Below are 23,263 nucleotides of genomic sequence, written 5' to 3' on the forward strand. Positions count from 1 at the left end.
GACCTTCTTCCCGGCCAGACTGTGTCCCCTTCTGACCAGCTCAGGGCGCCGAGGCCAGCAGAGCGGGCGCGTCCGCCTGGGTAACTGCAGAGCTCCCGCCGAGAACGTCACCTAGTGGAGGGACAAGTGGGGAGCGTAGGGCACCCCGTGAGCGCAGTAGTGTGCGGGTTTCCCAGGGTTGGCCCCGGGGCGCCTGGGCTCCCGGGCGTGGGCACGGACTAGGGGCGTTCAAAGACCTTGTCTCGGGTGAGGCCCTCTGGCTGCGGCTTCGGACGAGCAGCACTTACTTCTCTGCCCTGAGGGTTGCAGAGAACTCCTCCCACCGCTTCGGACTACAAGGTCTGGGAGAGGGGGTACCCCAGGGTTGAAATGGGGATCGCACCACTGCTCTTCCCTCCCTCAAGAGTTCTCAGGTGGGGGCTTCCCTGGTGGCGCAGTGGTTGAGAATCTGCCTGCTAATGCAGGGGACACAGGTTCAAGCCCTGGTTTGGGAGGATCCCACATGCCACGGAGCAACTAGGCCCGTGAGCCACAACTACTGAGCCTGCGCGTCTGGAGCCTGTGCTCCGCAACAAGAGAGGCCGCGACAGTGAGAGGCCCGCGCACTGCGACGAAGAGTGGCCCCTGCTTGCCACAACTAGAGAAAGCCCTCGCACAGAAACTCAGACCCAACACAGCAAAAATAAATAAATAAATTAATAAACTCCTACCCCCAACATCTAAAAAAAAAAAAAAAGAGTTTTCAGGCAACAAATGGCGCGCGAGAGAGGAGTGCTAAACTTGCTAGCCCCCTCCTTTCCTCTCACCCCACTCCCAGGCAAAAAAAAAAAACAACAATTTTTTTTTTTAAACTCAGAGAGTTAAGAGTCCTTGCCTAGTGGGATTCAAAACCGCAAAAGCTCACAATCAAGCCACCTTCCTCCAAATACCCTCCCCCCAAAAATTGCAGAGAAGGATAAAAAAAGAAACAATCTCGACCTTTTTCACTTAGAAGTGGAAATCCCGGGCTTTCATAAAGGGCTCGCCTTTCCTCGTAGCGCTTGAGTGAGTCCTAGTTAAGAAAAACGACTTCGAAGTAGAAATAAAAGTGAAGAGTGTGAGACAGTGGTCTGGGGCGTCCTAGGGACAACTTGGCCTGAGAAGTTTTTTCTCGCTGGGCCTTTCTCCACCCAAAATACGAAAAGCGCCTGTCCTCTGCCCAGCCCTGGAGCCCTGTACAGGTTTAGAGATGGGACATGCGGGCGAGGAGTAGGCGGCCCACAGGGAGTGTAGGGGAGAAGGAGCTGGCCTCGAGAGCCTTTTCACTTCTTTTTTTAAAAAGAAAAAGAAAGAAAAAGTTTCTGAGTGAAGACTTCGCAAAGTCAGGCACCAAAGTAGAGCAGAGAAGTGTCCACCACCGCGAAAGCGGTCCGGCGATCAAACGGGTAGCGCCTGTTCTTGACCTTTGCCCTCACGGTTTCCTGCGCCTCCAAGACAAGCGACCCCAAGAGGAGGGAACTGCACTTAGCGTGTAGGTCTTGAGCTGGCACACGCTTCGGGTCCGCAGCGAGAACTCCTGGCTACCGTTTACTGAGTAGAAATGAACTAAAACCAACGCGTAAGAAATTGTGAGTAAATCAAGGCTTTAAAACTCCCGGCTTCTTTATAAAACTGCAACTACCTTGATTGTTGCTTCACATGGGCTTGGCTGAAAAGCTTCGGGCCCCATCCCCGGCCAGCCTCGTGTCAGAGGCCAGGCGGCAACAGGCCGCTTCCCGCCCGGCGCTCCTGGCAGTCCCAGGCTGCGCCGTCGCCGCTGCCTCCTGGGCGTTTCCACGCGCCCCTGAAGCGCACTCCCATCCAGTTTCCCGGCTCTTACTAGCCTAGGGTTTGTTTGCCGATAGAAGCCGACTCTTTTGGAAGAACCAAAAGAAACAAAACCTCAAGCACCTGCTCTGGGGCGCGGGGCTCCCAAAGAATGATTAGGTGGAGGGAGGAATCTGATTTGGCGATGCCAGGCGCTGGGAGCTCTGAACAGTAAGAACCCTGCCTTGGACCTTGGGCCGCTGGAGGCTCTCTTCCGTCCGCGTACCCTGGCTTGCGCCTCCTGATCAGTCACTACGCATGCAGAATGGTACTCCCGACTGGAGTGAGCGGAGGCAGAGCTCAGCAGGAGCGGCTCCAAGAGCCAACCTCGCCCCAAGGACTTCGTATCTAAACCTTCCCCTCCCGCTAACCTCCAAACTCGGCGCCTGGATTCTCCGACCGGAATCTGGGCATTTCCCTAAGGGTTTTCTTCCCTCCCAAACTAGCCGCCGTTTTGTTTTCCCGGTTTCCCCGTAGAAGAGTTAGGTACTCCTCACTAGAAAGGGTGATTAAGTGCCGCTGACACCGATTTTAGGTAGGCGGCAACCGCCCTTCTCCGGGCGCAAACCTCACCATGTCGCCAACTACCAGACGGTGGATATACGCCCCGTTTATCACAAATGATGCAACCTCCAGGTGACCCACGTTCGCCTGAGTCTGGCCTCTGGAATCCACAAAAAGCCACCCCGCTCCCCAGTGACCCCAAGATTATGAACACCAGTCCAGTCTGACGGCTCTAGAAGCAAGAGCCGCCGCCTCTTTGAAGTCCGGTAAAAGTTCTCTGCGTTATCCTTAAGTTCCCGCCCTCGTGGAGCCCCCTGCCCCTCCCTCCAACCCGCCCTCCCTGATTAACAACCCCTTCCCTACCCCCATCACACAGGGATGCAGAGGGGACATTCAGAGCTCACCTGGAGAGGCTCGCCAGTGCCCCAAGGCGCCCACACTCGCGAAGGCCGAGAAGGGGAGGTGGGGGGAGGATTGTGTCCCACAGGCCTGCGGAGAGCGCATGGCGGGTAGGAGAGGAGGGTGTCTCCGAGAGGGACGCTCCCTCGGGCCCGCCCCCCACTCCCACTGCGAGGACGCCCCCAAGGAGTCGCGCGCCCTGCCTAATCTGCTAGGACTGCGGTGTGAATGGAGCCGCCGAGACTCCTGACTCCTCCTCCTCCCCCGCCGCCGGCCCCTCTTATTTGAGCTTTGGGAAGCTGGGGGTAGCCAGGCAGCTGGGGTAAGGAGTTCAAGGCAGCGCCCACACTCGGGGGCTCTCGCAACTCGACCGCCTATCCGCTCCCCCCTTCCCGCCCTCCCTCCCACTCATTCACCCACCCACCCACCCATAGCCGGGACTGCAGCCCAGGAGCCCGGGCCCCGCCGCCTCCTCGCCGCGATCCTGGACTTCCCCCTGCCGCAAGAGCCGGCATCCACGTGTGCCCGGGAGCCAGCGTCTAAGCACACGCTCCGCTCCGGGCCTGGGTGCCTTCAGCAGACCGAGCAGCCGGGGATCCGGGGCCCGGAAGGCATCTGGGCCAAGTTAGGCGCGGCGGAATCGAGCGCCGAGCGTCTGCAAAGCCGGTGGGGCCGCGGAGCGTCCGGGGCTGAGCCACAGCAAATGGGCTCCGACGTGCGGGACCTGAACGCGCTACTGCCGGCGGTACCCTCGCTGGGTGGCGGCGGCGGTTGCGCCCTGCCCGTGAGCGGCGCGGCGCAGTGGGCGCCGGTGCTGGACTTTGCGCCCCCGGGCGCCTCGGCTTACGGTTCCTTGGGCGGTCCTGCGCCGCCGCCTGCTCCGCCGCCACCACCCCCGCCGCCGCCGCCTCACTCCTTCATCAAACAGGAGCCGAGCTGGGGTGGCGCGGAGCAGCACGAGGAGCAGTGCTTGAGCGCCTTCACCGTCCACTTCTCGGGCCAGTTCACCGGCACGGCTGGAGCCTGTCGCTACGGACCCTTCGGTCCTCCTCCGCCCAGCCAGGCGTCGTCCGGCCAGGCCAGAATGTTCCCCAACGCGCCCTACCTGCCCAGCTGCCTCGAGAGCCAGCCCGCTATTCGCAACCAGGGTAAGCAGACTGGGGAGCGCCCCCTACATGCGGGGCGGTGGCGACGGGGCTGTGGCTGCACGCGGGCACCCCCCGTCCTACCCCTTACCTGACCACAGCTCTCACTCGGCTGCCTCCCCAAGGACTGTGAGGGTAGAGGAAGCAGCATCTGGGGGAGAGGAGGGCAAGGAGAGGGAGTCCAGGGCATGGGCCCCTGACATCCTCCAGAGCGGGGAACTGGACTCTTCGCATGAGCCGGGAGGTCATCTGGGGCCCCTCGGACCTCAGGAGATTCTAAGACTAGTCCCCGTGGGAGTGGGAAGCGGGAACTGGTGCAATGCCTGGCTCTGCCTCAGGAAGAGGTTTTGTCGCTCAAGGCACCACCAAACTGTCGCCAGGCACTGGACTTTTTAGGCCCTGGATTCAGAGTGGGACCAGCGCAGGGTGAGCAGCCTTTGCTGCCTCTGCCACGCCAAAATGTCCAGGAGCCACTCTAGACCTAAGGGAGGCACAGTAAGCACCTTGGAGCACTAGAATGAGTAAATGAATGAGCTAGAGACAATGGTGGCTTTCCTGGACCCGTGTCCGTGTTGCCTGTGGCTCCAGCTCATGGTAGTGTATAAGTGGATCTCTCCTGGGTTCCAGCTCAGGTGGCGGCCACGCGGGCTCCAGGCTGGAAGAGAGCCCCGTTTATCTGATTCCAATCTCTGCGGGACCGGGTCCTACCACAGGCGGTGGAATAAGGCCCGAGCGTCGTCGGCCTTCCTTCCAGCCCACCTCTGGCGCCTCCTCGTCATTGAACACGGGGCTTAGCTGAAGAAAGATTTTTGCAAGACTTGGAGGTTAGAACAAGGACAGGTTTATTTTCCCTTTTCAGTCATTGTACATCGAGGGACACAGCCGGTGGTTTTCTCATCCCGCGCCGGCGCCCTCTCACTTCTCTTTCTCAGGGACCAGCGCGGAACCAATCATGCCGAACCTTTGTATTTTGATTTCTAAGTTTATTCTAATTAGACTTCTGCGCTGTTGGGAACCTAAACCAATTCGGGTTGATTCGATATTTTAGGAAATGCTTTAAAAAAGGAGTGGATACTTTTCCTAGAGCAAAAATTCCCTCGGACCTAGGGACTGGGATGTTTCTAGAATGCGTGGGCTAGGAGGAGCAGAGTATGTACTGTTTGCAGGAGGTGCTGCGGCTCCCGAGGCTCAGAAGAAGGGCCCTGTTCTTCCCGCCTTCACGCGCATGTTCTAAAACTGTATTTCTAGGCTGTTCGTATCTTAGCCCAGCCCGGAGCACCGAGCCCACCAGAAGCTCTGGCGAAACTGAAACCGCCCTCCTTTCTTCATTCGGGGAACCTGGGATCCATGTTCTGTGGAAGAACCTCAAGCCCACCCATGGGGTCCCTCCACTCTAGGTCTTTCATAAAGGAAATTAGTGTTTCGAACTCAAGGAGTATTGGAACAGCTCAGTGACTATTACAGATTCTTTTCCTCTGATCGTATCGCCTCTAATTAGCAGGCTGGTGATACCTCTGGCAAATCTCCAGGTCTCAGTTTCCCCATCTGTAAGAGGAGAGCCAAGATGGGCAACCTGGTGTTTGGCTCAGGTTTGAAGTTCTATGCCACAGAAGCAGAAGTCTGACCCTCCCCCCGCAGGGGTTCTAAACACAGAAGGCGGCAGCCACGTAAACTTGGTTGGACCAGAAACGGCAAGACTGGCAGGCAGGTGTGTGACATGAGTGAGTCTCTGTGTGGATGCTTGCTATTTGAAGACACCTGAGAAGCTATTTGATCTAAGTACCCTCTGTGCAAAATACTACCATTATCATTTATTTGAAACCATCTAGGTTCTGTCAGGGTTTTGGAACCTGGACTCTGCGGCTTTGGTTGGATCTCTGGGTCCATCCTTCTACAGGGTGGTCTGGTGCCCAGAATTTCATCAACTCAGCCTCAGGAGTGAGACTGTGGGCATCCTAGCCAGTGGGCAATATGCTTACAGGAAAAATCCCAATTCCTTTCTAGAGGATAGGCCCAGAATGTTAAAGAGAAAAGGGGCTTGGGAGCTGGAGACCGACTAGCAGGTAAAGGAGTCCCCCACTCCCCATCCCGGGAAATAGCCCAGTAGAGAGGCGGCCCCAGATCCAGGCCACAGCTTGTAAACCGGTTCCTGTCTTCTTCGGGCTTAGGTTCTCTCTTGTAATCAAAACATAAAGGGATCACACTTGACCAGTCCTTGGGACTCAGTCAGCAGCTAGGAGCTGGGGTCGGATGTCAGAAGCCACTTGTGCCTCAGCCCTGGCATTGGCAACCAGAGTGGGCCCTGGGTCCCTGAGATTTCAGATTTATTCTCTCGATTTCTGGGCTTCCTGCAGCTCTCCCAGCAATGTAGAGTCTTGGCAGGAGGCTTAACCAGGGGGAAAGCAAGGGCATCAATTCCTTCCCCAAAGTGTGGGAAAGGCCATCAGCAGGCCGAGGCGGAGAGGGATCAAGCTTCGAGATCCCTGTCCCCAGGCAGGGCAACCTAGCAATGGCCCAGGGGTGGGGACAGTTGCTGGCACTTTTGAACCTCCCCCCACCCCAAGGTATCACACCTCGTTTTTTTCCAATTGCTTAAATATTATAGCTGGTATTCTAATCTTGCTTCTAAGTATTAATTCAGGAAACATTTATTGAGCACCTACTCTGTGCCAGGCACTGGGGATTGAATGTTAAGACAATTAAAGTGCCTCAACCTTTGCAGGAAGCTCACAGGCTGACACTGGAGGAGCCCCTTATTTTTGGATGAGGAAATCTAAGCTCTAAGAGATAATGTGTGCAGGAGATCTCTCTGTGGCAGAACCTGGACTCAAACCCAGACCACTCTAGGTTATTTCTACCTCCTTTCCCAGGGATCTTGGCCCCGCTGTTGAGATGGATCTTCTCTTCCCTGATGGATGGGCACCCAACCCACTGTAGTCTGTGTGAGGGGTGGGGAATTTGCCGGGGCAGAAGAAGGGCGAGGACGTCGATAGCCCTAGACTAAGTGCGGGGTTTGGGAAGGGAAGACAAAGACTGCTTTGACAGTCTGCGCGATTCCCCCAGACCGGCTGGCGCGCAGCACCCTATACCTACAGGAGGCCTTGTTATCACCGGGCCACCCTAGTGTCACGTGGGGACACCAGCTCAGCCCTAGGGCTAAGGGCGCCCCCCTTGGGTCGCATTGGAGAGGGTATTTCGTTGCGGGACAAATTACCCCGTATGCTGCCGCAGCGGCGGAGTCATGATTTTCAGCCTTGGGACCACCTTCCTGACTGAGCCTGCTGTCCACTTCATCCCTCAGCTCCCGCGGGGCCTGGCCCGGCCAGGCCGTTCCCGGGCTCCTCCGCTGCGGCGGGCGGGGGAGAGAGGCGCACAGCGTGTCTCGCCTCTCCCCGCGGTCAAGGTTGCACTCCCTTCCCCGGCCGAGACTAATCGTGGGAAAGGCGCTACCTTGGCCCCTCGAGCCTCTCCCTCTAAGGCCTGTACAAGGAGCCTTTGAACACGCTGCCCCTTTCTGCCGGCAGCTGTCTCTCCCCGGGCCTCCGCCCCCGCGCTCTCCGCGCCTGGCTCAGCGCTAGGCCCCGGGACAGCACGCTCTGATCAGTTCCGCATTCGATAAGTTTCTAATTTAAAGAGCCCTCCCTGCTCTCTGAGGGCCCTTTCACCGATGCCCATTCCCTCTCCGGGGAGGGGGACTACGAGAGGGGGTTGGAGGCCAGCTTCTGCCCAGCGGTCCGGTGTCCGGTCTGGGACGGATCCTTGGGAGCCTCGCGGGGCGCGGAGGCGACGCGGCCTGCGCAGGAGCTGCAGCCCGCAACCCGTGGCCCTAGCCGCGCACCGAAGGTTGCGGAGCTCGCCTCCGAGGACAGCACGGTGCCCGGGCCATTGCCTTCTCATCGGCTCAGAAATGGAAAAGGGTTCGTCTAGAGGCAACTTCTTTATTGCTTCTGTTTCTCCTGTTTATTTAAAAAATGGTATTTGAAAATTCGGCCTTCCCTCTGCAAAACTGGGTGCTTGGAGCCAAATTTCGTTTGTCAGCGGACTGGTAGGCCTTAAACACAGCCTGGCCTTCGCTCCCAAAATGAAGTGCCTGGAAGCCCAAGCGTGCTCACCCACTCCTGACAGCTAACAGGGCGGGGGTTATCTTTGCCCACTTAGCAGGCCAGAAATGGAGGCCTCTGGGGTCATGTAAATTATAAAAGCGGGTGGCTTCTTAAGTTGTCAACCTGTGGCGCCAATTGGTGCGTGAGACTTGGACTGCCCTGTACAATCCGGTAATGAAGACCTGTTCAAACCCTCCCTCCCACACTGACACACCACATTCCCCGAAGTGGACTGTAGAAGGTCGGTTTTTGTTTTTTGTTTTTTTTGGAGATGTGTATTTGAAAGATGTGGGTAATGGCCACCTTTCACTGTTCGATCTAAGTCTTCACTGGACACTTGTTGTAGAGCCTTGACCATGTCTGGGGCAAGAGTGGGGGAATGGGGTTCATTTGACTTATCCCACTCCCAAGAATTGAGCGGGGTTTGGAGACTCAGCTCAGTGCCCAGAGGTGGGGCCGAGGGTGGGGGGACTGGGTCCGGCCCAGTAGCCCTGCAGGGAGACGATGTGAGCGTCTGGACCAATCTGATTCGTCACTTGGTCAGGACCTCAGGCCAGAGACTACCGAGCCTGCGCATAGGCAGGGACCCCACCATTGGGTTCAGGGCTCAGAACTGATCTTTATCTTAGCTGGAGGATACTTTTTCCCCAGAGGCAGCTACAGCTTTGCAGAAGCTAGTGGGGTAAATGTTTAAAGTAATTTAGTGACAATAGTCACAGAAGGAGACTACGTTTTTCAACCAACACGTTTTTGGGGTTTTTTCCCCCTCACTTTCGGAGAGCTGGGGAAGAATACGGGCGGTATTGCCCTCGGTTTCTCGGCAGGGAAACTGAGGCAGAGGACCAGTGCATACCATGGAGGGAAAGGGAGGTACAGTCTCAGGCACATTGAAACAAACAGGCTTCCCGGACTGGTGCGCGCGGAAGCCCGCCCCGGCAGTGGTGGTCACAGTCCGACCCGCTGGGCGCGAGGTGGGTCCGAGGTAGGAAGGAGGAGGGCGCGATGTCGAGGCCCGTGGGCCCAACTGGAAAGGCCCCTTCTTTTCCCCCCTCACCAGCTTTCCCGAGGGCCTTGGGTGTCAATGGTGTCGGGTCGCGCAGCCTCAGACAGATAACATTACTCTGTAATTACTCTCCCCATTTAAAGCCCATGCCGTTTAACTGGGCCGGAGTAATTAATGAAAGTTGGTGCGCGGGCCTCTGATTTACGGCTGCGAGTCAGCGCCGGGTCAGGCGAGCAGATTCATTTCGGTCGCCCGCGCTGCCCTGTTTTGGGGGGAGAACAACTTTCTCCGCCGAGCGGTTGGCGGCTTTCATACTTGCGAGGTGTTCGGTGCAGAAGCGGCGGACACCGTGCAAGACAAGGGCGTAAATAAATTGGGAAATGGTGGGGAGGACTGGGTTTTACTCGGGAAAGGACGGGGAGCCTGTCGCGAGGTCACATTGGGCCCGGCTTCTCGCCGCAAGCCCTGGCGGCCGAGGCAGCGGGATCCGAATGAGGGGCTGGGCGCTCCTCGCCCGGGTTCTGGTTCAGACACACGGTCCCTGACTCCCCGCCGACGCTGTTTCTCTCTCGGCCGCGCCCGCAGGATACAGCACGGTCACCTTCGACGGGACGCCCAGCTACGGTCACACGCCCTCGCACCACGCGGCTCAGTTCCCCAATCACTCCTTCAAGCACGAGGACCCCATGGGCCAGCAGAGCTCGCTGGGTAAGCGGAGGGAGTGATGTGGGGTCTTTCTCTCCTTCTTCCATGCTACCCCTCACTCCCCAGGAATTTCCAATCCACAGCAAATTGGGGAAGGGAGGAGAGGATAGCTAAAAGAATTTTAGAAGTAATTAGCCTAATCTCACTCAAAAGAAAAGATTGTTTCCCCCCACCCCAAGTATGTTAACTCCGCTCAGCCGAGACCGCGACTGTCCAGAGGGTCTTTTCGGTGCTCTGTGCCGTGACTGCTACGGGAATGTGAAGTGAGAGGCTTAGCTCGCTGTGACCTGTAGCCCGTCTCTCTGCACGCCCCGGGATCCAGGCCCCAGTGACCCCAGCGCAGCCTGGGAGCCCAGCTCAGGACGCTCTGCCTCAGCCCTTGCACGCGGCCTTGCACCCCCAGCCCTTGGTGTGCTGCTCTCACCCCGCTCTCCTGGCTCTCTGCAGGTGAACAGCAGTACTCCGTGCCGCCCCCAGTCTACGGCTGCCACACGCCCACCGACAGCTGCACAGGCAGCCAGGCCCTGCTGCTGAGGACGCCCTACAGCAGGTAGGAAGGCTCTCGGCACCTCATCTGGGTCCTCGCGACCTCGGAGGGGGCGCTCGAGCCAGCGGGCAAGGGAACGTCCGACGCGGGGCAGCCCGGATGCGGCCGTGCAGGGTCCTGGAGGCAAAGTATGCCTTTAGCCCACTCGTCTCCATAAAGCAAACGAAAGCCTCTCTCCTGGCTCCTATTTGAAAGAAGTAGCTTTCCCCGTCTCCCGGTGTTCTTACTTTGTGTGTGTACGTTGGTTTTTGGTTTTGGCCGCGCCGCGCGGTATGCGCCATCTTAGCTCCGCGACTAGGGCTCGAACCCGCGCCCCCTGCAGTGGAAGCGCGGAGTCTTAATCACTGGACCGCCAGGGAAGTACCCCACCCCCCCCACGGTGTTCTTATTTTGAATATAAATGAGGGCGATTACTGTTTGGAGATATAGAAGAAGGAGCGGCGCTTTGAGGAGTATTTTTTAAAAGGGCTCTTTGCTGGGAGGACTTCAGCTTCCTCGGGATCAAAGATTAAACACGGGGTCCACTCCCACTCGGTTCTTCTCACTCCTCAAGCCCCTCCTCGCGCACTAGCCACACCCGCCAGCCTTCTCTGGGAAGAATTCGAGGGCGCGTACACTCGGGCCACAGCCTTCTCCCCACCCCTGTCCCCCAGAGTCTCGGGCTGCAGCACCACTCTGTGGGCGTCGTCCCCAGCGCCCAGCTACCCCGCACTGTGTGCGGGACTGTGGTCGGGCGGCAGCGGTACCCGCGGGGAGACCGCTCCAGCCCGCGCCCGCCCTTCTTCCTGTTCCCGTGAGGCCGAAGACCAGCTTCTTTTCCTTGCAGACTCTTTTCCAGCTCCTCGTGCCTTCTCTAGGTTCTTGCTCCACCCTCCACCTTCTCTCCCCCAAATTTACTCTTCAACTTTGGGTGAACTTGGCCGGCATCCCGCGTCACCGATACGGTTGCCTAGTAACTATACCGGCCGGAGCCGGGCGGGAAGGTGGGGCGGAGGGAGGGAAGTGGCAGATCGCGGCCTTGGATGCCGGGGATTGGGCGCGCATTACCTCATATTCCATCCCTACCCCCCACCTGGTGCTGCGGGGATCCTGATACCGACTGCCGCAGGCTCATCTCCATCCTCCCTCCCCTCAGTTGGAAGACCCGGGGCTGACGTCAAGGGAAGGAGGTAGTGAGGTAATAAAGGAAGGAAAAGCGTCTGCCCTGGGAGATTGGTGGAAGGAATGGCCGCGCCTGGGGGACCTGCAGTCCCACAGGTGGAGGAGGGGAAGGAATGTTCGCTCCTGAGCCCGCAGGCGGCTCATGCCAATGTTCCGACGTGTTAATGAAACCGAGCCTAGGACTGGTCTGATTCTCTCATCCCGGGGAGGGACAGGGTCGAGCCTGTCTACTTCTGTACGCCTATGGTACACAGATTTTGGAAGCCTTTCCTTTTGATCGGGAAATCCGGCATATCTAATCTGATCTTGGATTCAAGATAACTTTTTTTCCTCCCTACTCCCCCCGCCTTTTTTTTTTTTAATTTTAGAGAGGTGGCGGGGAAAGGCATGCATTTTGCCCAGATAGAGGTATTGAATGGTCACACCTTCTCACCCTCCTTTTCTCCCTCTCTAGTTAGAACCCAGTTCTGTTCTTTGGCACCTCAGGCCCAGTGATCTGTCCTGAGCAGCCATCTTTGCACCTTCCCTTGGTGGGTCAACTCACTGGAATGGGTACAGGATCTGAAATCTCTGTTGTGAACCCCCTCTCCAAGCAAAACTGAGATGGTGGGGTCATTGCCATCCTTTTTCAGGAGCTGCTCCTGCCCATTGCCAGAGTAGCATTGCTCTTATTCTAGTCATTGGGGGTACAGATGGAATGGTTCCCAGTGGGATGACCTTGACCCAGTCATTCTCCCTTGGCTCCTGGTTGATGCCTCACCCCAAGCAGAGAGGAAGACCTTGGTGCTGGAATGGGTGCTATTTAGATGGGTCCGGATACCTGCTTGGAGGTTGGGGACTGAGAGGCTTTGGAGTCTGGTTCAGTAGTGACACAGTTACACACATTTCTTACTCTCCCCTCTTCAAGCCTAGATCCACCCTGTGGGTGCCTAAGAAGGGACTGAACAGCCTAGAAATGAGTAGGGGATAAAGTGATCACAACTTCTGTCTTAACAGCAGTTCTCCAAACTGTGGTGGATTTTGACTTAGGGCCGAATTAATGGTTGCTATGGAAGCAGGAAAAGTCACTTGGATTGCATTTTATGCATAAAAATTTCACATTTTCTAATCCATCTTCTCACTGGCCACTGTGTAAAGCAATTTTGTCAGGTTCATCTTTCAGAGATATTTGCTTATCCCTTTCTTCTTTCTACATAATTGGAACTTCTTTGCTCATTTTTATATGAATGTCATAAAAATGCCATTTTCTCTTGTTACAGAAAAATCTCTAAGTAATATCTCCTGAAAAAGAATTTGTGACCCTGTAGGAAAAGTTTGCTTCCTTGAAGTTTGTGCTGAGTCTTTGAAGCTCCATCCACTCTAAACTGACAGCATTTCTAATCACTTTCAAAGATCAGGTACTTCCCCAGCAGTAATGATGGATGGAATTTGTAGGGATGTTTTAAAATTGGATCTGTGCATTAACATTACTACCATTACGGTTATGTCATTTCCTTCTTTCCTACTCCTAAAAATGTTTGAAGGATATTTAAATGCTTTTGTGAACACAGTGTTTGAAAAAGCATAGGAAGTACAACTAAACTGTAATCACTTAATGGCTAAACTTTTAGATTTTAGATGTTCAGTGGTTATTCTGATTCTTGGGTCTGTTCCCTTTTCTGTCTAAAACTGGGATCTCCTGTGAAAGGCTTGCTTGTATTTTGTTTGACTTGTTGCACTTGACCCCCTAAGGCAGCCTGCCCAGCTTCTTTGCCCTGCCCTTCCAAAGCTTCTCTCTCCCCATTCTTGGATTTAGTCTCCCTTCCCACATGACCTAAAGGTAATGGTACATACACTGACATTAAATAAGCACTGCACAATGTGAATTTTCTTTGAGGAAATTCTCAAAATTTTCTCCCTATTCTGAGAGAACTGTAAAGTGATTCTCTCCTCTCTTTCAGGTTACAGATCAGAGGAGTTACAGCTATACACAGATGTGATCAGTAGTGAATAGAAAATGACACCCCAATCAACTTACGGGAAGTGTTAGGAGATAGTTTTCTCCATACTCTCTCCCCACCGTATTGAGAGTGGGTAGAATTTTGTCTAAAGGTCACTAAGGATTCTGGAACAGATTTCAGCCCTTCTGGAGCCCAGCAATCATAGCCCTTATTACGTAATCACTAGGCTTTACTGCATATTGTGTGCTGCTGGGCGCTGCGCTGCGTGCTTCACTCAGTTTACTCATTTAGTTCTTCTGATTACCTACGAGGTTGGTATGGTAATCTGCACTCTACTGAAGAGGAGATAGGTTCAGAGACTCCAAGTAACTTGCTCAAGTTACACAGCGAGTGAGAATCAGAACCAGGATTTCATTCTTAGTCTCTCTGCCTTCAAAGCTCATGTGTGCTCTGAATCGCTGAGGGATTCCAAGCCACTCAGTGTCCTCCACCTGGAATATTCCCCTTATACAGTCTGTGCCAGCACCTTTGCTAACAAATATTAAGAACAAATGCTTATATAAACTTACTACTTCCAGAAACCATTCTGAGCACTTCACAAGTGTTGACTTATATACATTTAATCTGAAACTCTTTGAGGTAGGCAATAGGTTATCACCCCCATTTTACAGAGGAGGAAACTGAAGCCCTTGGAGGTGAATTTGCCCAGTGTGACACAGTAAGGGACAGAGCAAGTGTGAGGCTCTAGAATCCATCTTCCCACCCTCTGCACCCTGCTGCCTCCCCTGATGTTTAAGTGCCATTTCTTTCCAAACGTGGCATCTGCCTTAGGTCTTGCTAGGGGAAGGTCTTTATTCCTCACATTTGTGAAAGAAACCCCGTTATCCATTAGTTTTATCCATAGTTTTCAGTTGAAATCGCTCAGTGGATCAGAGGCGGTATTTTCATTGGTGAGTATTGTAGGAGCCAACTTGAACTTTCTCCTGAAGTCTTAACTCACAAAGCAGCCGTCTTTCAAGCTCCAGACTCCTCCAGCTTTCCCTTTACCACTCACTGGGCGTGAACTACTGAAGTTCAGTCCAGGCTCCTAAAGAAACAGGTAGAAGTGGCAAAGACCTTTCTCCCTTCCATCCAGACCCAGGGGGAGTGACAGCTTCCAGGGCCACCCTGGTCTGTGCTTGCTCAGAGGCAAGGTCCCAGGGAGGGAGGGACCCCATGCTACCCTGAGGGGAAAAAGTAGTGAAGTCCAACCACACTAAGCACAGTTTTCCCCTGATTTTGACCTAGAACAGGCAGCTAGCTGGGCCTTCCCTGCTCACTTCCCTTGAATCCTCTTCCACAAGTCCCCCTCTTTCCCTCAGCTTGCTGAGCTCCTTGGAGCCCACAATCCCTGACCATTCCCATTTCACTGGTTGATTCTCACAGCTACTTTGAAAAGGAGTTCTGTGCCCTGTGTTTGAAAAGTATTCCCCCGCACACTTTGTTTTAGACATTCTAGTTTCCTTTTTTTTTTGCACTCTTATTAGGTTTACATATTCATTTTTAGCAACTGTGCTACTAATTTAAATGAGCATGCATGTTTCCTTTGGCCCCCTAGTAGGTAAAACTACTCCAATTCAGAAGCAGTAATTGCTAATTTGAATATTTTTAATTGAATGTTGACAATTCAACCCAATGATGAAGTTGACAGTGGAGCCTGTTACCGGTAGACTGTCTTTCATGTGAGAGAAGCTTCCTTAGCAGCCATAGAGCTTCTGGGGAATCTGGTCAGTGGGAAGTACATGATCTACCATTCAGGTTAGCTTTCAATGTAGAATTAAATCAGAGGACATCTGTCACCGAAGAAATAAAATCATAATTAATAAGGCCTCTTCTTACGTGTCGTCTACAAACACTTTACATGGTGTACAAGTTTCATTTAAGACAATACTGATACTTGTTTCCCATATAGGTAGGCATGAAGGCAGGAAGTCTGAACTGGTTTCCAGGGTGGTGGGCAGTGTTATCAAAGCCAAAGAAAGGCTTGAATTGGACTTGTCTCCAGGGAGCGGGAAAAATCTAGTTTCAATTATTCCTGCAACATTTGTGCTGACCAAGTGTTTATTAATAGAAGTTGAATCCCCAGTGAGTTTTTCTTTGGTTAACTGGTGAGCTAGAGAGAAATTACAATACTAAGAGATTGGCTGTAAAATGATTATTCACCATGGCCTGCTGAGCAGAAATTTCTGAACAGGCAGCCTCCGTGGCGCCTTGGAGGGAAGAACGCAGGAAAAAGTCTGCGTGGAAGTTTGGCTGCAGCCTCTGTGCATGAGCGTTGGTCATCAGGTAGAGGCGTGGGGCAGAGCTATTACAGCAAACTCTGGAAACATCATGAATTCTGATCACAGATGCCAGTTACATGTGCCTTTTTCTTATTGGGAATTTTCTTTCCTTGATCTCGGGAAATACTTTTCTTCTACCAACATGCTGGTTTGCCAGCCAGCAACCATCTGGAAGAGGTAACTCCAGTCTTAATCAGGTTCGACAGTTCCATGCCAGTGGTAATAAGGACTTTTCTACTTTGTTCTGCTGAATATACTTAAACACACTTAAAGATGAAAATGTACTTGAATTACACATGCATTTGAAGAGTGGGGGAGTTCTGGTCCAGATAATAGCCGAGAGCTTTTCTCTTCCTTTCTTTTTGTGCAGAGGTCAAGAACTCAGTGATACTGCAGTCCAGGCCAAAGCAAACTCTATATGATCTACTACTGATTTCCTTTTAAGTTCCCCTTTTTGCTAGGACTGACTTCCTTTTATTTGACTCCAACTTGCATTAATCCCAGTTATAGAAGTTTCTTTCCTCTCTCCCTTGCTTCCAACTTCAAACATTTCTTACATAGGAAACCAGTGATTCTTTCTGTTAAAAGATCTACTTAAAAATATAAAAGACACCATGACTTTCGCAATATATTTTGGCAGCCAGCAATTTCAGAGTTCATTTCCAAACAGACAGAGTTAGATGGGGAGCTGAAGTGCCTACATGACCACTGTGGTCACTGTGAACCAAACCACCTGCTTACCTGATCTCCTCTGGGAATGAGGTGGTCGACACCTCCAGTGATCATTTAGTAATTAGATGCTTTATTTGCCAGGGGTCATATTTTCCTCTACTGGTGCTGCCTCTTTTCGTGGGTTTTCATGATGAGAGCTGGGTGTTGACCAACTGCCCAAAGAGATCAGATTTTGAGCATGCTTGGGACCAGTATTTTTAGTTCAAATTCGCATTTGATCCTCTCCCAGCAGCAGCTATTGTCATTACTGTCACTGTCATCCAGCTGAAAGATGGTGCCAGCCAAGCCGACTGACTGAGCCGCTGAGGAGCTGCAGCCAACAGAAGGCAGGATGTGGTTAAGACTGTGCTCTGATCCTATGGCCAGCCTCAGGAAACCTATTTGGTGGTTGTTGTTGTTTGTTTGGTTTTCTTTTTTGGTTTTTGCTTGGGGATTTTCTGAAAGTCCTTCCCCATTGGCCCTTTCCACCTTCTCTCCCCTTATGAGGATTTGCAAGCTGAGCTATCAGGACCACTGAAATCGAAGTGAGGGTCCTACTGGGATCTTGGCACACTATTCTTAATCAGGTGAAGAGGATGTGGTTGGGCACCACATCTTCGAGACAGAGAAGGTCATGATGCTCCCTTGAGTATGTTCTCTTTCACCTCCAGACTCCTGTTTGTATTACTATATTATTTTTACTATCATTTAAATGGTAGTGAGAGGACAAGGCTCAGAGGTCAAATAATGCCAGGAAGCCTTTAAAGGGGCCTGGCAGGGTAGAGGTGGGGGCATCAGGCAAGTCAGCACTAGGCACTTCCCTAAGCCCCCTGTCCTCCTCTGTTAAATGGGGATCATAATTACACCTGCCTCACAGAGTTGTTGTGAGGAGTATTGGTGATGTGTGAATGTACTATACAAAATTTGATGGATTTGAAAAAGTTAAAATATATTATCTGTATAGTCTTGAAAGAGCCAGTATTAGAGCTTCACAACATCCTGGTAAATTTAGACTGATTGAGATTAATATTCCCATTTAACAGACGAGAAAACTGAGGTGCAGAGAGCCGAACTGATATGCTCAAGGTCTTAAAATTTACCGAGTAGCACTGTCCAATAGAAACGTAATGCAAGTCATCTATGTAATTTGAAATTTTCTAATACCCACATTAAAAAAAATAAGAAACAGGAAATTAATTTTTAAAATATTCTATTTAACCTCAAAAGCCCAAATCTTATTTCAACGTGTGGTACTCTCCATATTTCAGGTGCTCAATGGCCATGTCTGACTAGTGGCTACCATATTGGGCAGTGTGGTAGAGAGTATTTATCAAGCATCCACTAGGAAGATACATATATAAGACATAGATTCTGTATTTTAGAAGGTTTGCTTTCTGGGGGCCAAGAAAATGTCCTTAAAATTATTTTCTCTTTGGGAATCTGTGGACTATTCTTTAAGTCTGTGAGAAAATTCCTAAATCATAAAGTTAGGTATTTGGGACTCATTGACCCATGTGTGTAAACTTCTGTCACTCATCTTGCTTCTCAGACCTCTTGAAAATTACAGTGTTCTTAGTCTTATGCAAGGAGGAAATAATTTCAGAAAGATCCCACATCCCAATAGGACCTAGGAAAATTGTCAACTGGGGCTGAGTGATTTTAGTTGGTGAACAATTTTTTAAAAATCAGTGACAAAAATAGAGAGCTGCCTGGGGAATACAATGCCTGTTGGCTGAGATTAATGGCAAGATTAATAAATGGATTGCCTGATGAAAAGGCGCAGGAGAACAAAAACCAGTAGAGATTGTGGAGGAGGCCGCTTATTAATGAACTGTCAGCCCAAAGAAAGTTCAAGAAACTCTCCCATGTTAAATGCAGCAGGCTGGCACTTCTAATAAAAATTGGGGTCCTTCAGGAATTAATTACACTGGCCTTACAGCAAGAATTCATGGAATTGCGAAACGTAGTGGCACAGACCAGCACCGGCCGCTGCTGTGAACAGGGAAGCTGCAGGAGAAACTAATCATTTTTTTTTCATTGATATGTAGGATATTGTAGTAGCATAATAGCCAGTCAGACACGGGGATGAATGATGGGGTCCAGATATGCACTGACTAATGAAACTACACGTACTTCGAGTTTGAAGTCACTTCACATTTCATACGTAAAATTCCCTCCTGGAATCTGATTTCCTCCTTATCCTGTGTACCCACCACTAAGGAGTTCCAAATAATTTTCAGTGATTATATGAGAGGCAGATGGACTCCACCATGATTTATCAAGCTATGCTGAGAGCATGGTGTTCATTTATTCCAAGGGATAAATACTGTAATTTCCCTCACCCCTCCACAAGTCCCCGGTTTGGCTGGCCTTACAAAACCTCCTCTTAATTAAACTTTGGTGTTACCTCTGCCCGATGGATGAAGCAGTCCAAAGGAATGCCGTGACAAGGTGGATATTGTCCAGAATTTGCAATCTGGTATCATACATTACATACTGAAAGCTTCTTACCTTCTTTGCCTTCTGCCATGAAGGTGGAGTGGAAATGTTCTTCTGTAATGTGTTTAGACCAAGCGTTCCCAGACAAACCATTAATCTCTTGGGTCTCAAATTTCATAATTAACCATTTCAGTTCGGAACTACATTTATTCCTAGTTGAGCTTGGTTAGTTAGGAGATTTCTGGTAATTGAGTTATGTGCTAGTTTTTTAGGAAGGAGATAAATATAAAATTAATAAATTAAACATAAAAGCATATAATAAAGATGTTCGTGAGTCATGCATGCAGGATACTTTGAGAACAGTGTTATTTCAGGAAATAGATGTGATAGCTCTTCTATAATGCATTTAGAGATGTGTTTTAAAACATATGTAATAATGATGTTTTTAAGAGTTGTATGTGCAAAAAAATAAGGGAGAGAAAAACTTTTGGTTGGTTTATATGGTGGGATATTTTTCCTTTGGGGTCTTAATGTAAATGATCAACCATTGTTTTCCCTCATATAATATAGAACTGAGTTGGGGGCTTTAAAAAAAACACTCCGTGACTATAAAATTTATAGAGAATGATTCCTTCAGTTGTATCTAGAGTTTATCATCCTCTTTCTTTCGCTTGTCACATCCTTGAGTATTAGACCATCCATCACCCATCACTCTTTGACTTTTCAGGCCCTCATAATCCACATGATACTTATCCTTTTGATTAAAACAACTTAATGGCCTTTTCACGAATAATTAATCTGCTGTCTTTTTACTTTCAGCTCCAGGCTTTTAACTTTAATGTTGAGCTATCCAGCCTGTGTTGCCTCTCAAAGTTTCACTCCCTTTAGCCTCTTCCCTTCAGAGGTTTAATACCTCTTTAGAAACTTCAGTGTTTGCTCTACTAAGGTTTTTAAAAGGCTTCCAAATTATTCTCACATCCTTTCTGCTGTGTGTGAAGTGAATGACATGCAGAGATCAGTGGGATGAAATGAAAATCATTTCAGACTCCTGTATTCTGTCATTCTGGAAAATGTGGAGGCTTTCATTGTAAAGAAAAGTTAAAAGTCTATTGCTTTTTGGAGAAACAGTTGCATATATATGTGTCTTTTGTATTATGCATTTCTAACTCTGAATGTTTTTCTAACAGTGACAATTTATACCAGATGACCTCCCAACTTGAATGCATGACCTGGAATCAGATGAACCTAGGAGCCACATTAAAGGGGTAAGGTCTTCTCTACTCCATTTCCCTTAAACAGTAACTTACACTTGTTTGAACCATTTTAAAGGTTCTTATACCATATGAAGAGAGTACAGTTTTAGAGGAATAGGCATGGCTGTCTGTAGAATTAAGATGCTTTCCTTCCTCTCCCAGTTGGTCAGTGGTGTTCAGTGTTAAATTTTTAGGAATATAAAGAGGATGTTCTTGTCTAGAACAAGGGGGTTGAGAATACTGGGAAAATTTAATATGGCCTTTTCTTATTGAATGTTTTAGAGTTCTTCAAACTTTTGTCCATTCAAACTTGTTTAATGTTTGTGTTTTGCTAGTGATATCACAGAGGTTAATCATTACATTATCTGATCAAGAAATGCTTTGAGTTTACAAAGTCCAGGATCCAAACTTCTATTTGAGTGAAGATGATTTGGACCATCCAAAGTCAGATGTGTTCACACCTGGTTGCCTGAACAGGCTTTTATCACACTTGATACACAACCAGAATAGGGAGAACATAGCAATCAAACATAGGTAGGGGCAATGCTTTGCACCTGGAACTGAAAAGACAAAGCAGGTGGGACTTGCTTTAAACAGTAAAAGAACTCACTTTTAGTTTCGAATCTGAGTTGGTGGGCAGTAGGATGTGACAGTCGTGAAGCACCTGTGGTGTATCAGGTACTCGTCTAGGTCACCTCATCTAATCTTCCTGATGGCATTATGATGCCTAGGTACTGTTATCCTGTTTTCCAAATAAGTCAGTCAAGCTCAGAGAATTAAGTAACTTCCCAAGTTCACATCATACTGTGTGGTAGAGCTGGGATTCCAAGTCCAGATCTGATTCCAAAGCAAAGGCTCTTTCCAGCCTCCCTGTGATGCCTTCCACACCCCCACCCTATCAGCCCCAGTGGGATCGAGTCCTCAGTTCAGCACTCTTGACTAGACAGCTGGCTCTACATCTCTGTGTATTTAGTGGCTTCTCATTGGACTGTGGGATCTGGGGGGCTTGCTAGAGCCATGCATGCTCCAGTCCCCATTCCCCACCTCTTCTTCTCTTCTAGAGTTGCTGCTGGGAGCTCCAGCTCAGTGAAATGGACAGAAGGGCAGAGCAAGTGAGTGGACCATGCGATGATGGCAAAGCAAATGACATAGGCCTTGTTGACTGGCACCTGGGGTGATGCAGGAGTTAGGACTGATGCTGGGTAATCAGGGTAGCAGTTGGTGCACAGGGATGGGAAGAATCTATTCATTTTTTCTTCCCTCTATCTCTCTCTGTCTCCTCTTATTTATTGTAGATATACTGTGGGTAAAAATGGAGGTGGTGACATTTCTCATCAACATACTCCTGAAAAACAATTAAAAAAATGATGCTGTAGCAACCCTGCTCATTTTCTGGTGAACGTTGCAAAAAATATTAAATTTGTGGCATTACACATATTCCTGTTAGATCGGTCAAATTTTTCAGCCATACTTAACTTGCCTTTTCTCTATTTATCTTTAAATCTCTCAGGGAGAACTTAATTTTTACCCCAAGTCTATGACCAGACTTTCTGCAAAGACTTTTTAAAATTCCTAAACATCTGTGCTCTCCCCAGCCTTACAGCCTGCACCCTGCGACATTTCTGTAACTGTTTCTTTTGATTTTATTTCCTCTGCTTAAACACCAAAACCAGCCTTCCTCTTGTCATCTTTCTTTTGTTGGTTCAGTCCTGTTTGTTGGATCGTCCTTCAGTGATTAGTGAAGTTGTTTTTCGTCTTCTAAGACTCACTATTAGATCCTTCTTTCCACCCCCAGCCCCCAATTTTTCTATTTTAACCAAATCTCCACTTCGTCTCTCTAGACCCAAAAGTAAAAAAGCCTGCTATGGACTTGGATGTTTTTCTCCCCCCACTTCCATCCAAGGGGCTGCTGACAGTTTTAGCACTGTATCTTTACACCTACTCAAAACTTGTCCTATGTTTCATGCTCCCAGCCTTTCTTTCTGGATCCCTTGCTTTTCTTCTCTCTACTGTAACCAGAATTCAGTAACTGTCCCCAAACTACATGCCAAGAATAGATAGAACATGATTGTGAAGTGAGCAGTATGTTTTCAGTTTTTAAAATTTCTTCATGCTGGAGTACAGGGTTAGTTTATTTGCTTAATTACAGAAATTACATGTAAGGAATCTTGACATGTTTTTGAATCTGGGTCTTTCCATAGGTGAGAGAATTTTGGTACCTTTTAAGATCTTTAGACACATGATATTAATCACTTGCTAGGGAGTCAGAAGCTATATTATAAAGACGAAGCACAAAAATGCAAATAATTTGTTTTGTTCAATCCTGTGTAAGAAACAAAAACTAGGAGTGTTTTCATTGATCTGGTGCTTACATTTTGGAAAAGGATTCCTGCAATTAAAATGTATTTCTTGAATACTTTATTCAGAGAGTTGTATAAAAAGCATCAAGGACTCCTCCAGTAGATAGTCTTATAGAAGAGTAACTCTTTGGAGAGCAGAACATTACAGTTGTCTAATTTCCTAATATCTTCTCTCACACTGTGCTTTTATCCCTTTTGTAAGTCAACTAAATGTTTGCTTCTGAGTGTGAGCTGAACATATACCTGAAGATGGATGTGAACGTTATCGGGCAGGGTGTGAAGGGCTTTATATACCTCTCCTCTTTTGATCTCATGACAATCCTAGGGTATTATGTTCACACCCATCTTGCACATGAGGAGGCTTGAGAGGTTAAGCCACCTAACCAAGTTCACTTAGCAAGTAAGGGTCAGAGCCACGTTGGAACCCACTTCTGTCTGACTCCAGTATCTGGGCCCTAGATTAGAGTTTCTTAACTTTTTAGACTGCGACCACAGTTAGAAATACCTTTTACACTGAGATCAGATGTACCCACACACATAGAAGTTTTCACAAAACAATACTTACTACATGCTGTGCATACTGATGTTTTCTACTTTATTCCATATCATTTTAAAAAATGCTGGTTGAGATGTGTAGATTGATTTTACAGCTCACTAATATATCATGACCCACAGTTTGCCTCTCTTAGCCCTAAAAGTAGCAACTCCTTAGCTCTTTCCTGCAAGCCCATGAGCAGCTGAGAACTGGATTCAAATGAAGCTGATATCCCAGTAGAAAGTGTTTTTTCCCCAGGGGGTACATAATCTGGGTAGGTATCTTTATTCTC

General features: G+C 49.6%; 1 protein-coding gene across 1 annotated transcript in view; it reads left to right on the forward strand.

Annotated features, from left to right (window-relative positions):
* Nucleotides 1-3,451: 3,451 nt before the first annotated feature.
* The window catches only part of WT1 (WT1 transcription factor), a gene marked incomplete at both ends in the record, with an annotated part of 46,697 nt that continues 26,885 nt past the window's right edge, over nucleotides 3,452-23,263 (forward strand). Inside the window, 8 exon segments of the mRNA XM_079709292.1 lie at nucleotides 3,452-3,896; nucleotides 8,821-8,884; nucleotides 8,886-8,910; nucleotides 8,912-8,978; nucleotides 9,585-9,707; nucleotides 10,152-10,254; nucleotides 20,011-20,088; nucleotides 21,138-21,188. Of these exon segments, the coding sequence (XP_079565418.1) occupies nucleotides 3,452-3,896; nucleotides 8,821-8,884; nucleotides 8,886-8,910; nucleotides 8,912-8,978; nucleotides 9,585-9,707; nucleotides 10,152-10,254; nucleotides 20,011-20,088; nucleotides 21,138-21,188 (956 nt within the window).

This window comes from Hyperoodon ampullatus (assembly GCF_949752795.1).
Source record: "Hyperoodon ampullatus genome assembly, chromosome: 7".
In the NCBI taxonomy this organism is placed as follows: domain Eukaryota; kingdom Metazoa; phylum Chordata; class Mammalia; order Artiodactyla; family Ziphiidae; genus Hyperoodon; species Hyperoodon ampullatus.